The 14,753-nt window shown below is 38.5% G+C and overlaps 1 protein-coding gene across 1 annotated transcript in view; it reads right to left on the bottom strand.

Moving 5' to 3' along the window:
* Positions 1-1,061: 1,061 nt before the first annotated feature.
* tafa1b (TAFA chemokine like family member 1b) overlaps positions 1,062-14,753 on the bottom strand; it is a 124,168-nt gene continuing 110,476 nt past the window's right edge. Inside the window, exons 4-6 of the mRNA XM_083938630.1 lie at positions 9,619-9,743; positions 6,875-6,966; positions 1,062-1,849 (exon numbers count right to left, since the gene is read on the bottom strand). Coding sequence (XP_083794756.1) covers positions 6,940-6,966; positions 9,619-9,743 — 152 coding nt within the window. The 3' untranslated portion in view covers positions 1,062-1,849; positions 6,875-6,939. The remainder of the gene's footprint in view (positions 1,850-6,874; positions 6,967-9,618; positions 9,744-14,753) is intronic.

Here is a 14,753-nt window from a genome sequence, read left to right as displayed (position 1 = left end):
CAGCGAGGCGCCGGGCTCCATGAAACTAGCCAAATTCTTAAATGATGAATGTACACTAGTGCGTCCACTGGGAGAAGAAACAAATCTCATATCAGCCGGGAGAGGAGGTTGATATTGAAAATCATCTGGAATTTTGCCTGCCACAATATTGGAAATCTTTATTCTAATTGCATAAATGAATTGAATGTGCTGTTCTGATAAATCCTGCGTGCCACAAAGGGAATTGTGTAAATGAAGCATCACAGATACATTTGTGTGTTTACTGCATGTATGTGTGTTTGTCTGCCCATAAGTCATTTTCACACTTGCCTCGTGCTGTTGTTGATTGCTTGTTTACTCAAGCAAAAAGCTCACAATGTTAACATATCATATAAATTAAACTTCCAAATACATTACAACATTTCAAATTGTCATAAGAAGGATAAGTTTCAAAATATCAGTTACCATATGAAGGAATGGGAGACAGCATATCAGTATAGAAAACCATTTTTATTTCCCATAAGGCTGTCCTGTAATGTACTCATATCTACTGGGGGGTAACTGTATGCTTCTCCGTTGTGACTAATACTTTCTCACTGTCATTTTGAATAAATCATCTCTCTCTGGTGTGTGAGAGGGAGATATACACAACAAACACAGTCAAGCAGTCATCCATGACCACTTCCCACAGTAGAAATAGACACTAACTGTCCGATTATGGTCTGAGTTTTTCTGCTGCTGATCTATGTCCCTACTGTATCCTAGAAGAAAGCTCAGGGGTTGTTGTTAGTGCTGTTTTCTTTTGTGAGGCAGTTCTATACAGTGTTTTCCTCATCTTTACCTGAACTACAAGCATTTTCTGGCTTAACCAAGGACGTTGCTGAATGACGAAAGTGACCACTTATTTTTATGACTCTTTTGTGGCTTTTTCCAAAGCAAGCATACTGTATACTGCAGAGCAGTTCTATACACACCAAATCAGGACAACAGCCTCTAGATAAGTAGTGGCTGGTCAATATTCCACCATGGGGCTCAAGCTCCTAATAGAAACTTTAAATATATTTTTCAGCTTCTTGGATCTGTCATCTTATATGTGATGTATTTATATATGTATATATACAGGAATTATCTTACATAGAAAGAAAAGAAGTGCTCATGAATTTACATTGGGCATGCCCACAGATAAAAGTCAAAATGTCCATTTTGAAGGATGAAGGTGAGGCCATGTGGACTCTAAAGCCTCTCAAAAACTCTTCATTAACTCATTATAGGCTGCTAGTGGTCGGTGTCGCTGAAAATCCAGTGTTTTTCAGCCAAACCTCCTTCAGTGTTGTCACAGCAAGGCCATCCTGCCGGGGTGGTGAGTCAAATACAAATGCCTTTCACAACAAGAAATAAAATCATATCAAGGTTATTTCCCTCCTTTTGCCCTCAGCTCTGTGGATCCCATGTTTAGGTCCATCTAAGCTTGTAAAGCATTTTACCTTCAGGCAGGGCCAATGTCTTCAAATAATGTTTTAACAGCCTTTAAATAACCCCTAAGATTTTCAGTTTTTGAGGGGGAAGACAGAGTAAGGGAAACAGAGAGAGAGTAGGTTGTAAACTGGCCACAGCTGTGTGAAAGAGGAGAGTCACATACATGGGGCTCATTGATCAAACAGGGGATTAGTCTGGTTTCAAATCCTTGGCACCACACGAGCAAAGCTGTTTTATCTGGGTGGATATCCTTTCTGTGGTCCCAGGTAATCCAGTCCGTAGCCGTGGATGTAATAGTTTTAGTCTGTTCGGTGGGAAGAGAAAGGGTAGATGAAGGGAAGAGCCTGGCACGCAGCCCTGCAATGGGAGCTCTCTGTTAGGTCCTGGGATGAATCTGCAACACAGAGGAGGAAGAGGAGAGGAGAGGAGAAAAAACACACATACACTTAGATAAAACACAGGCATACAAGTGTGCTAGGATTAGACCCAAAGGAATTGCTCCATTTGCTTTTCAAAAACAAGGGGGAGTTTTTTTCGAACTGCGTTGGCTTTGTACAACCCTGTCTCACCTCCTGGTTCCTGCGAGTCAAAACGGCACTGAAAATGGAGGTATCTTTGGCATTTATAGGTATAGCGGGATATATTAGGAAAGCTCTATGTAAAAAAAAACTCTAAAATAACTTTGGTTTTTGATCAGGGCTCCTGCTGTGGAGTTTGAGCTATGACTCTGGTTCACAGACACTTATTCAGCCTCAGTTGCAGACCTTTACAAATTTCAATGGTACATTATGCAACCTTGAGACTGCCATTGAATGTCCTGCTTTTCAGCATCCTGCTCACCCTGATAAAAAACTGTGTGCACAATGTCTAGTCGAGTTCCTTGCCCTCTTATGACCGTCTATGCAGCAAAAGCACACATAATGTTTTACAGGATATTTCGTTACCTCCCTTTCATCACATTTTGCAGTTATTTTATTGCTTTAACACTCAAGACATCCAAAGTCCCCAGCTCACTGTGGGGCAAATTAGAAATCCCATAATCCTGTTCAACTAATAAAAGGAGCCATGACATTTCCAGCAGGCTTGGTGGTAGCCAGGTGTGTGGATTTGATTGTGAAGCGTGCTGCTTGGGACTCTTCAAGCTGTAGCACAGCTCCAATATGTTAGACATTCTGGCTGTGGCAAGAGAGGCAACTTATTTTGTTGACCACTTTCCATGGGTAGAATTGTGTGCACGTGTATTCGTTGATCGTATTGTGTGTTCTTTTTGTGTATGAAGGCATAACACCGTGCTGTGATATTGTTGGGAGACAATGTTTGATGTGACAAAATCATTTGATACACTATAAAAAGTCTTGACTTAATTTACAAAGAAATTGAGGTCATAAACCCAAATGTATTTATTTACCATTGGGGTGCATTTGTTTCACCTGTTTTCAATTAAAATAAACTTATATGAAGAATTTTCTAGAATCAAGTTTCATTTACGTTTTAAGTGTCCTGTAAGTAGAGGAATATATTGATATTATATCAATATTGTGATATGAGATTAGATATTAACTTAGATTTTGGATATCCCTTTTCTTGATTTCAAAGACTACATTACAGTAAAGAGATGTCATTTTCTGAATTTACCAAACTGTTCGAGCTGTTGAAATATTTGACTTTTCCCTTATTAGTTATTAGGCTATATTTTATTTATTTTATCTTGTAAACATTTACATATATAGGTGCATTCAATAAAAAACAATACATTCAATAAATATGCCATTATCCTAATCCTACATTAATCAGTCATTTTATTATATTCAATTTCCTTTTTAATTTTTATTTCTTACACTGGACTCCATACCTCCAACAGTTCATTATCATTTGTATTTTGTTGCGGACGCAGATGGATAATTTCTAAACATTTCCGGTAACTAAACAACACATTCAAGTTCTATAAAGGAAAGAAAGGATTGCACTGCTTTTGTAAAGTAATGTACTCAGTACTTTGTAGGTCTGTCTTGTTTGAAGATACGAATGCTAGAAAGTTCCTGAAACAAATAAGCGAAACCCCATTGGCAGATTCTTTTAGAAGAAAATTATTTTTGAATACCAAATGACTTGTTAAGACAGTTGTTAAAATGAGCTGTCTCACAATCTCATGTTAATGAAACACATATCAGCACAGACATTCTCCCGTGCCGACTACATCATGTCTATTAAGGTAGTAGCACTGCAGCTGTTCCTCTGTGTGCTCTAAATAGCTTCACAGATCACAGATATAACATGCTGATTTCAACTCCAGGTCTTGTCACAGTGTCTTTCTTTGTACAGATGTGATCCTTAAACACAGTAATTCCCTGGGCTCATCTGTCCAGAATTTACATCTGTATCATCTACTGTAGGATGACAATGTTGGAGCAGAGAATGACCTCTGTCAGAAGAAGAGCAGTGACAGGTTACACATTATGGCTCATTCTCTATCTCAAACCACCAGAGGTTTGTTAGTGAAAAAAGGGGCTGTATGCAAATGCTGTAATTTCAACCCACATGCCTGGTGAGCCTAAAAGTGTCCTCTGCTCTTTTTTGTCCTCCGTCTCTTCAAATGAACAGTGCAGCAGGTAGCAGCGGATTGCTCAAGGATTTCCTGCCTATCCCATCTTTGCTGGCAACTAAGCCATCTGCATTCTAATTTGCAGGCTGCATTAAATCACAATTTACTCAGACTTCAGTTAGTAAAAGGAGCCAAGGACGATTGCCTTCGCAAAATACTTTAAGTGCAAACGCTGCCTACCCTTTACCCCTTTTCTTGTTTAGTGCTAAACAAATCAATCATGCCAGCTGAGAAACCTCTTCAAATTGCACTAAAGAGCACCCTCTAAAAACAGAAGACTCCAAACAAACAAAATACATCAACAACCATTTAATGTGACTTTGACAATGGAAAAAGAAAATGGGTATAAATTAATCAGTAGCACTCCTCCTCCCTCTTAGCTTGTATAAAATGGGTGACAAGAATGACAATTTGGCCATTCTTGGCAGCTCAGACTGCATCTGTCAGCTTTAACCTTATACTTAAAAAAAAAGAGGAAAAAAGATCTCAAACGTCACAGTGTTTACCCTTTGTGTATGCTAAATCATCATGATGACATTTTACATATCCAAAGGAGGAGGAGAGGTTTTTGTCAAGCACAGTGATGAAACGGATGAAGGTGAACTGTTTTGAACTGAGTTGAACTGCTTGGACATTATTTTGATCAACTGCAGCACATGGTCTCCTGTGGTTTGACAAATGAGATGGTGATGTGTCTGCTGGCAGGTCACTTTTGCTCTGAAACTGTCACACAGATGAGCTAGATCCTGTCACAGTGTGTTATTTTGCTTGAAAAAGTGCCCGCCGTTCATTTTAATAAGACACTCATGTCTCTGCACAGCAAGTAAATCGTGTTGGACTATCTGAATGGGACACGCACTGCAAAGTGTGAAAGATGGTTGTGTATCCACTTGAGCTCAATGCGTAGCAATCTCTAATCAAACAAGTAATTCCATAGTAGAAGTGTTGTGGCCTTACAAAGTTAAAACAACTATTGACCACTAAAATGTATTGAATGCCTGATGAGGGTTGTATTATGTATCACATTCTTGCCTTGATGACAAATTCATATTTATTAAATACACGATCAGTGAGATTATCAAATTAACACAATTATTTTTACTATCATCAAAAGCAGGGGATAATGGGAGAAAATGTGTTTTCATTACAGCTCAGCTCATTCTGCCTGTCTCTCTTAAGGTCTATAATTGTTTGGAGGGAGCAGAAATGGATTGATCTATTTAGCGAGTGGAGCGGATAATGCAGATCTATGGTGGGCGAGTGCTTTTGGAAGATGCTCCCCCAACCTCGCTCTAACTGTGACACAAACACAGGGCCTGCCATGTCTGCTGCTACAGAACAGGTAATGAAGGGCTCTCTATCTGAAAGACATAAAGAAAGAAAAGAAGAAACATGGGTGTCAGGCACTGGCTTTGCTATGGCTTCTTACTTTTCATGCCAATTTTTATATGAAAGAAGGCAATGAAATCTGCCTGCCTGCTTCACTGACACTTTTATGAGCAAGAAGAAAACCAGAAGGTGAAATTAAATCGCTGAGAATTAAAAAAATAAAAAAGACAAAAAACAGTGTTTCGTTCTTGCTGGCTTGTGACGCAACAAACACAAATGAGGCAATTTGGCCTGAGAGGCAGGTGAATGAGGAATGTTGATTAAAAAGAGAGCAGAGTGCAGGATAAAAGGCTTTTCATGTAGCCTGTGGGCTATGCTGTGTGCTGATAGCTGCTTCAACAAGACCCCTCAGAGGGGGATCAGGATATCAAGTGGTCTCTGATAAGAAGCCACACAACCAAAAGGGAAGAGGCCTAACCGGGGGGCTTGCGCACACATGTGAGCGTACACACACAAACGCAGACATAATCACAGCACATCATACACAACTAGGAGCACACACAGAGAGGAGCAAGTAGCATGTCACAGATTAGTGACTAATGGGATTGGCAGACTGGTGTAAGGCACTGTAATCAAGCCCACACAGTGGCCGATAGCAAACACAGGACATGGAACAAAGGAGGCAATGAAAAGAAGTACGACTGATCCTGCCATTACACTGTTTCACAGACAGCAGGGTTCTGCTAAGGGGTGGATCTGGCTCTGTGTGTGTTTCTACAGTTCTATGAGTTTGCTGCTATGGTACATTTTTGAGCTGGAATGAAAGTAAACCTTTTGTGGATTGTGCAACCATTTTACACCAGTATTACTATACAAAGGCTAAGGCTGCTTTCTTGAACAAATTACTTAATAAGAATATTTAACATCATTATACATACAATGTATGTATGAATAGATTGATGAATGATGATGAATCATTTTCAGTATTAGCTTATTGTTGACCATTTAAATAAAGAATAAATAAAGTTCAAATAAAGAGCTATAAACATCAATATTGTTCAGTATTTATAAATCCCCAAATAGCTTTGTTTTCTGCATTCTATAATGAAAGTTTTTACATCAGCACATATCCGACAACTTAAGCCAATATGTCTGTAATAGGCCAATATCAGAATGGCTCTATATTTTAGCACATGTGCTATAGTTTATATGAAAATGCAACTTACTTTTTATGTATGCGTGCACTGCCTGTGCAGAGCGATAAATATTTACAGTGGGTGGCGGTGCGTTCAGTATTTGTGTCACGCCTGCCTAATGATGCACAGCATGTAAACACACACTTGATTATTTCGCACTGAGTATTTGGCTTAATGAGAAGTCATTGAACATGAGTTGGTCCCACTCCTACCGCCTAAAACTCAAGTGTATTACAGTGATGTGAGAGAGAGACGGGAAAACAAAAACAAAGAACAGCTTTAGAAGACTAACCTTTACAGAAGCAAGAATGCAGCTCAATTTCTGTTGACCCATCCTCTGCATTTTGCTTCCAGAAGCTAAAAAGGGGAGTATGGCTGGGTGTTCTGCAAAGAGAGGGTCAAGAAAAAAGGACATGTGTGTATTGGGTAGAAAAGCAGCTTCCGGCCTTACTTTTTGGGCCTCTTCTCTTAAGGTTTTACTAATATTAGACCAAAACCATTTCACTCATAGAAATGTAATGCTCCTCCTCCATTTGTGTGCAGCAATGTACAATTTTCATTAATATTTCTTAAGATGATAAAGGCAATCATAATAAATTTACTTATTTCAAATTGAGCAAAGGACTGAACTGAGAATTAGAGATGCATTCTTTAGGGTCGACCAACTACTACACCTTACCTTGGCAAGATGGCAAACTCCCATTTCATCAACTTTTTTTTTGTAAATTTTGGGCCTGTGGTGGCTGTGGACTGAGGTCTTGTGAAAGCTTCATGTCTATCTGCTGACATAAATCTGCAGAACAACCCTGGGAAGCCCTGTGTGGTCTAACCTTCACTGGCTCTTCCCTCTTTCTCTACCATCACATAAGTCTCTGCTCCTACTCAAAGTCATTGTCACCAAGCACTAAGAGAAGACGTGGGTTTACTTATTGCGAGCAGGTGTGGGGGAGAGTCAATTAAATAAATATAAATCGTGTGATCAACCTGTCACAGAGTGCTGGACTGCTGGCTTCCAGGACTTAACTCCCTTCATTATTTTTGCATGCCACATTCAGAGTCAGTTTACAGAGCCGAAAGGCAGTTGAGAAGCAGAGTGGCAGTTAACTTTATCTCTGAGAGGAGTGTGGCCTGAGGCAGAGCCCACCTGTTTGTTCACTACCTGCTTTATGTTTGTTCTTTACAACCATGGGCCCTTAGATATGTTGCTTACACTGAACAGATTCCACCTTGTTATACAGAGGGCACAGATGTGCTGTGCTTTCTGAGTATTCTCTATACTGTGTGACACATCCTCTTTACCCACAGGTTTGACACTGTGCATGTTTGATTGTTAAATGGCAAAATATTAATTAAAAATGAAGCAGGCCGCTGGCAGAAAAGCTTTGTTACAAAATTGAATCAAACACACCATCTAGTTATTTCTTCCTCATTTCAAGTCCAAGAAGTGAAGGTTCACTAGACATGAAATCTGTCTGGCATTGTGCACATATGTGGTCAAGTTTGTATGCCTGGGTTAAATTTGCATATACAGAGAACTGAGGGGTGTACTGCGAAAAGAGATCAGTGAGTTTATGTTCAGAGTTTGGGATTGAAATCTGCTTAAAAAAAGTGCACTTCAACTCTTTGGAAATAAAGTGATTGTAATCATCTGGCGTGACTTTGAGTGATACATATCCTCAAAGTGAATACATTATATAGACAATTTCACAGTTTTTATCATAGATATAAATGTTTGTTTTCTATATGGTAAACATAAACATTCTAATTGTGTGCCGGTTTATTTCCCGTTACACGGCATTTGTGAGGCTTTTGCCTAGCAGTTGGATTCCATGGAAAAGGTCTATTTGCAAATGTGTTGAGCCATAATGTATGATGCCATCAAACAAAGCCATGCAATTACAGGAGCACACGCTGTATGCATTGCTACTTAAACTTAAATGCATTCAATTGGTGATGCAGAAAATCTGAGCAAGAACACTATTTATTTTATCCAGGATATTTCTGCTCTTACTGAACTACTTCAGTATGACATTAACATTTCATATAAAAGGCAGTATTATTTGTTCAAAGTTACAACTTTTGGTTAGGTTTTTATTCTTGGTCCTGATTTGCTGATGTCTGTTTTACATTGTTGGTATTTTGCAGCTAATAGAACAGTGATTAGAAATCTGTCTATTGGTATTTATCACAGATAATGTCTATCAAAACAAAAATGTCAGACCTAAATACAATTCTTCAGTAAAATGTTAAAATCTGCTGCATCTAGTAAATAGTTTAATGTCGTGTTCACTGAACGTGATGCAAATGCTCACATTGTGTTATTTGTGTGAGTTTGATCATAGTGGGTTTGTTTGTGTTTATTGCGTTACTCGTACAAGACAAGCCGGTGTAGAGTTGTGGGCAAAGACCAAATTTCCTTCTACCATCACTACTAATGCTGCCCTGTCCTTTTTGCAGGGAAGTCCCAGATAAGTCGAAAAAAAAAAACGTTTGAATTGATAAAATCATCAGGAGACACAGTAAATGTGAATTTGTGCCTTTGCATTGACTTTTTATGTAATTGCTCTACTTTAAACGCTCGCTCCTAGTTCCGCATGAAGGGAACACACTGTAGAAGCTCTACAATGCGCAGCTGTCACATTAGAAATACATGGCAGGTATTGAGAGTTCATCGAGGGGTAAGAATTAATAAAATGCATTTTCTGCAACCCTCCTGTGTTTTTGTAGCAACAGTGCTACTTTTGCTGTATTATTTCTTTTTATATTCTTCTTAGTCAGAAGTAGGCATCACGTGATTGATCTATTTTTTCGCGGTGGTAGAGTCAAATGATCACAAAAAAAAACTTTTATAACCACCTCCATGCTACCCGTTATCTCTGAATGGGGTTCTAGACTTCTGTCATCCAGCTAACACAAAGAAAGCCTTGCTCTTTTAAACTAGCTTCGTAGTACACCCCTCATGCATATGCATGTACATTGTGTGCATTGGTAGTGTAAGTCTGTGCACACAGGTAGATGCATTTGTGTATGTCTCACTCTTGTAGTCTTGATTTTGTTCCCAGAGGAGCACATCCATCCAGAGTTGTCCGGCAGAGTCTTACACTCTTCTCCCTCCAGACATGGTTCCATCTCACACCACCATTTCCCAATTACAATGGACGCTGGGGAAGGTGAGCACAAACAAGAGACAGAGCAGCTTGGTTTATCACACAGACTTTAGTGGACACAAACATTCATTTTTGTACACATAGGCAATACAATGGCAATAAAAAATACTGATAATACTAATAAAAGGAAAAAAGATGAAGGATTAGTTACTTTGCATGATTTAAAAGAACATTAGAACTTTAGAAAAAAAATTCAAAACAAGTAGTAACATACAGGCAGAATCATCACCAGCAGTTCAACGTATAAAGAAACCTCAGAGTGAACAGATTTTGTGTAGATATTCTACACATGCACACTTGTAGATGTGCACACTTAAGCACCCACGGACTATATTATGATCAACTCCAGAGTCTCACCCAGCTGAGTCTCTAAATGGATGTTTTCCGTCCTCTTCGGCCTCAAAGCAATTGTATCCTAGCTGCATGGGTACAACTTCGACAATATTGTTTTACACCAACAGAAATTAATCATTATTTTGTTTTGATATAGCTGCATTGCATGTAGGGGAGCAATCTCATTTTTAATCAAAACTAATTGCCTCTCATTAACATCGACTGAATTCTTCCTCAAGCTATCTGACAAAAACAAATATGTTCTCATTTCCCTCCCTCCTTGCCTCTTTCTCTACATATGTCTCTGGGCATATGGTATGTGTGTGTGTTTCTAAAAAAATATATCAGAATATGTTGCAGGTGTTCAATTATAGCAAATAACACCTACGATTATGTGAGTTATCCCTTAGGATATGTTCTGTACATCATATAATAAATAAATAAATACCATTGTCCATATCTTCAGTTAATCACGTAAGTAAATGTGTTTCCTTGCTCAAACATACATTTCCACATACATATACATATTGTTGTGATGTATGTAAAATAAACAATTGTTTTACCTGTAACAGTATTTATATCAAGTTGCAAAAATGCATTTAATACAGATTTATACTGTTTTATTCCTTTTGTTGAATCCAGATATCTTGCAGTGGAAAACTCTCTTTGAATTCAATCTTAGCACACAAATCTAAACCATTGTTGTTTTTCCAGTCTTCTCCATAAGAAGTTCACGAAAGGCAAAAATTCAAAGCAATTTTTCAGCCTATGTGTTTTCTTAAAGTTTCCTTTCACCATGTTAACATTAATATGAAGATCAAACAACTGTGTGAATGCAGTGAGTTAAACCAGTATCAATTCATTTTCCAAATCCATTTTATGAACCAACATATCTTTTCACCGCCAGCCTGTGTTGCCAAGGTTACAGGCCAACCACCAATCAATTGTGTGCGGTATCCAACTGATGAAAGAAAATGGTTAAAGTGCAGTCCCTCACAGCAGAGTATGCTGCAGTTTGCAAAAAACACACACAGGATATTTTTTTTAAACAATGTTTTAAATTTTGATTAACCGGTGTACTGGTTTTAATTTTATATACTCCCACACCGGTGGATAACTAAAACTGTTACTCTTCAATAGGCAGCAAACTATAATATTTTTCAAGGCAAGCTGTGAGTGTGCTAAAATTGAAGCCCTAACTGTGTACCCTTATTTTTAACAGTTAGATGACTTTTAACACAACAATTAAAAAGCCACAACTAAGTCTTCATTTTCAAGTTCTGTATTCAACTACGTTGCACAATAAAAAAACATCCTTTCATGTTTGTAATTAAAGTCTTCAACATGATTTTTTTATCCTATGTGCTGAAAATAGAATAAGCCACTATAATCCTATATAAATGCTCAGTCGGGTAAAAACAAAAAATGTAAAGGGAAATCATCAGAATCTTAAAAAACACCGTGAGACAAATCTTTGGTCATACCCCACAGCAGTCTTACTTAATAGTTATTCATGGTGGAGTCAAACAATATTGTCGCTAGCGCTTGCTTGGTTAGCGAGGGTAGATGTTAGATCGTTCCTACAAATAAAACAAACAACAACAGGTATAATGTGCAGGCCTCAACAATTATTGGAACATAAGTTCTAACCTAAACCCTTACCCTGTCTTTTAACCTAACCCTAACCTTAGCCCTTCATAGCGAACGTTAGCTAACTGAAATGTTGACACTTGCCAGATTTTTGGGGACTCATTTGGTGGGTATGATCGAACATATAACATTTGCAAAAAGGTGCAAAAATGAACATCGGGCCAGTGTCTTCTAATCCAACCGAATGCTTAACAAAATATTTTCAGCCAACCAAAATGTTACAATTAATCATTAAACAATGAAACAAGTTTTAATTAACTAAAAATACACTGTGATAGAGTCAAACTTCTAAGATGCAAAGACAGACAACACTAAAACAGGACAACACAGTGGTAGTGGCATGTCAATCACAAGGTAGCCACGCCCTAAAGCATACCCTGCTTTATTGTGTATTTCACTCTAAATAGGCCCATAATTTACAAAATGAACATCATACTGTATTAAAGAAGACTTGAAACTAAACAATTGAGACAAGGAAAATGTTTACTGAGGTAATAAATCAAGTAAGAACTAGATCATTTTCTCATTGACTTTAATACAATCAGACATATTTTGATACCAGTGGAGTCACCCCTTGCTGGCCATTAAATATAATGCAGGTTTAAGACAATTATGTACTTTTTAGGCCCAAAGGTTGCTGTTCACCAGAGTGCTCATTACAAATTCAGAAAAGCTGTGATTAGAAAGCCAACGATAATTTCTGAATAGCTAATCAAACCATGTCTCTCTCTTTACTGAGAGGGGCAAATATTAATGGCGAATAATGACTCTCTAAAGCTGACCTCAGGTTCAGGGGTCCAACTCTCAGTCCCGCTGTAATTACACACTTGCTTCATGCTCCTGTGACCCTTTCAATACTTTACCGTAGCTACACAATGCTTGCACTTATACCTTTGTTTCATTAAGATGGAAATCTTTTTAATCAAGCAGTCCATTGTAGTTAGTTTTGCATACTTGCATGATTATGTGAATGAATGTCTAATTGACTGGTTTATTTTGGTAATAACTGGGTAAATGGAGCACTTGCAGACCACTTACGTAAACTGATCCGGTAAACGGAAAAGACAAAGGACTTTCTGTTAGTATACATAGATGACCTGAATGAGTGAATGAAAAGAAGTGAAGCTGGTTGTCTACCACGATCTAATGGGAATCATCGATCCTGCACTCAAACTAAATTCAACCAACAAAATGGTACAAGAATTTAAAGCCTAATTGCTCTCTTCCAGATCTTGGCTTAAGTTGACTGATTTAAGTGACTCTGCAAAAACACAAGTGAAAGACACTTCAGCTGACATCATTGGAAAGCCATCGTTATGTTATGATTAATTTCTGCTCCAAGTTAAAAAACATCAGCTATTCATTGAGCCCACATACACGTATTCACATTTTGACACAGACAGAAATCAATTCACTTCCTCATCCATCAAGGTGTTCAAACATTCTACTACCTGGCAGGGACGTGTCAGCAAGTTCAATCCATCACAGTGCGTGCTCACCAGTGATCTGACAGATGCACTTGTAAAAGGTCCATCTCTTCATGTTTTTCAATCAATCAAGTCCTACTCTCGGTTGTTTGTCCATCAAAGCTAAAGACTCAGCCTGCTACATGGTTAACATCTTGAATCAAACCCTTTCAGTCCTTGTTTGCTGATATTCCAAGCCCATCTGTCATCTTTGACAGTTTACGGCAGCTACTTTATGGTAACATGTGAGCATTGTGTTAATTGGTGCTGGTGCTTTAAATCACATTGAGGGCTTTCAGCTTGCAAACAGATGGATCCGAAAAATAATAGTCGGGTAGGTAGGACAGTGGTCATTTGTGAGTTAACCCCCCCCCCCCCCCCCCACCCCCCCCCCCCCCCCGCCACCACCACCACCACCACCACCCACCCACTTTACGCACACCACAGCAGACACACAAAAGTAAAGTTTGCTGTTGTTGGAACAAAGGTTATACCCTCTATGCTGACAGTGGCACTGGAGTAGTTAAAGTAAAATGACTGTTGGAGGTCAGTGGTGACCAGAGTGTGATGCATCGATTTCGGCACAAAGATGGCTCTTCTCAGTGGTCAAAGTCAGAGCTAAATGTCCTGGGCTGGGTACAGCCACAGACATGTAGTGCGTGTGTTAACATCAGGTTCAACTCTTTGCAATGTTTATCCTTGAGATCATTACACCACATCATTAAGAGTATGTTTGTCCAGTTTCTTCGATTGACCTGCTGTTTTACACAAAGACCAACTGAAACAGATATTTTAGGCAAAGATAAAATTTGAACATTACACATTTTTTCCTTTTGAAAACAGACCTGCAGCCCTCCTCTATTTTACCATTTTTAGCTGGTGACATATTTTCTGCCAAACACAGTCAACCCGTTGCGTGACAAACTTCACGACTTCACAACTACAAGACTTCAAAATAAATTTTAAAGGAATCTATCCTCTTCAAAATTACCATTTTTTTTTTTTTATACACTCAGTTACACAGACTCACTCTCTCTCATTGACGCTGTCTGTCTGTCTGTCTGTCTGTGTGTGTGTGTGTGTGTGTGTGTGTGTGTGTGTGTGTGTGTGTGTGTGTGTGTGTGTGTGTGTGTGTGTCTTTGAAGATCTTTGAAGTAAATTTTTCAAGAGTCAGAGGTATATACATAATTAACTGACAATTTAATGGATGCAATAAAGATCAATAATCCAGTTCGAAGAGAGACTCCTCCAATATTTAAAAAACATTTTAAAAACTTGTACATCGGGTCATCAAAGAAATAAAAAAAAGTCACAGGTTTCATGTAATGGAGCAGTTTCCTGTATAAACGATATATGCTTCATATGCACACATTTCATGGCACAGAGGGCTAGGTGAATTCAGTTCTAGGAAGTACAGTAAATATTCAACATTGATGCAAAGCAGCTCTCATGTTTTAGCAGCTTGCGTGAGGCAGCTCCTGCCTTGCTTTTTTCTTTTTCTTTCTCTCTATTGCCCTGCTTTCTTTCTGGTCCTATGTGTGGAAATTGATTTTTG

Source organism: Echiichthys vipera (genome assembly GCF_963691815.1).
Source record: "Echiichthys vipera genome assembly, chromosome: X".
NCBI classification, from domain to species: domain Eukaryota; kingdom Metazoa; phylum Chordata; class Actinopteri; order Perciformes; family Trachinidae; genus Echiichthys; species Echiichthys vipera.
This window is presented reverse-complemented; position numbering and strand designations above follow the sequence as displayed.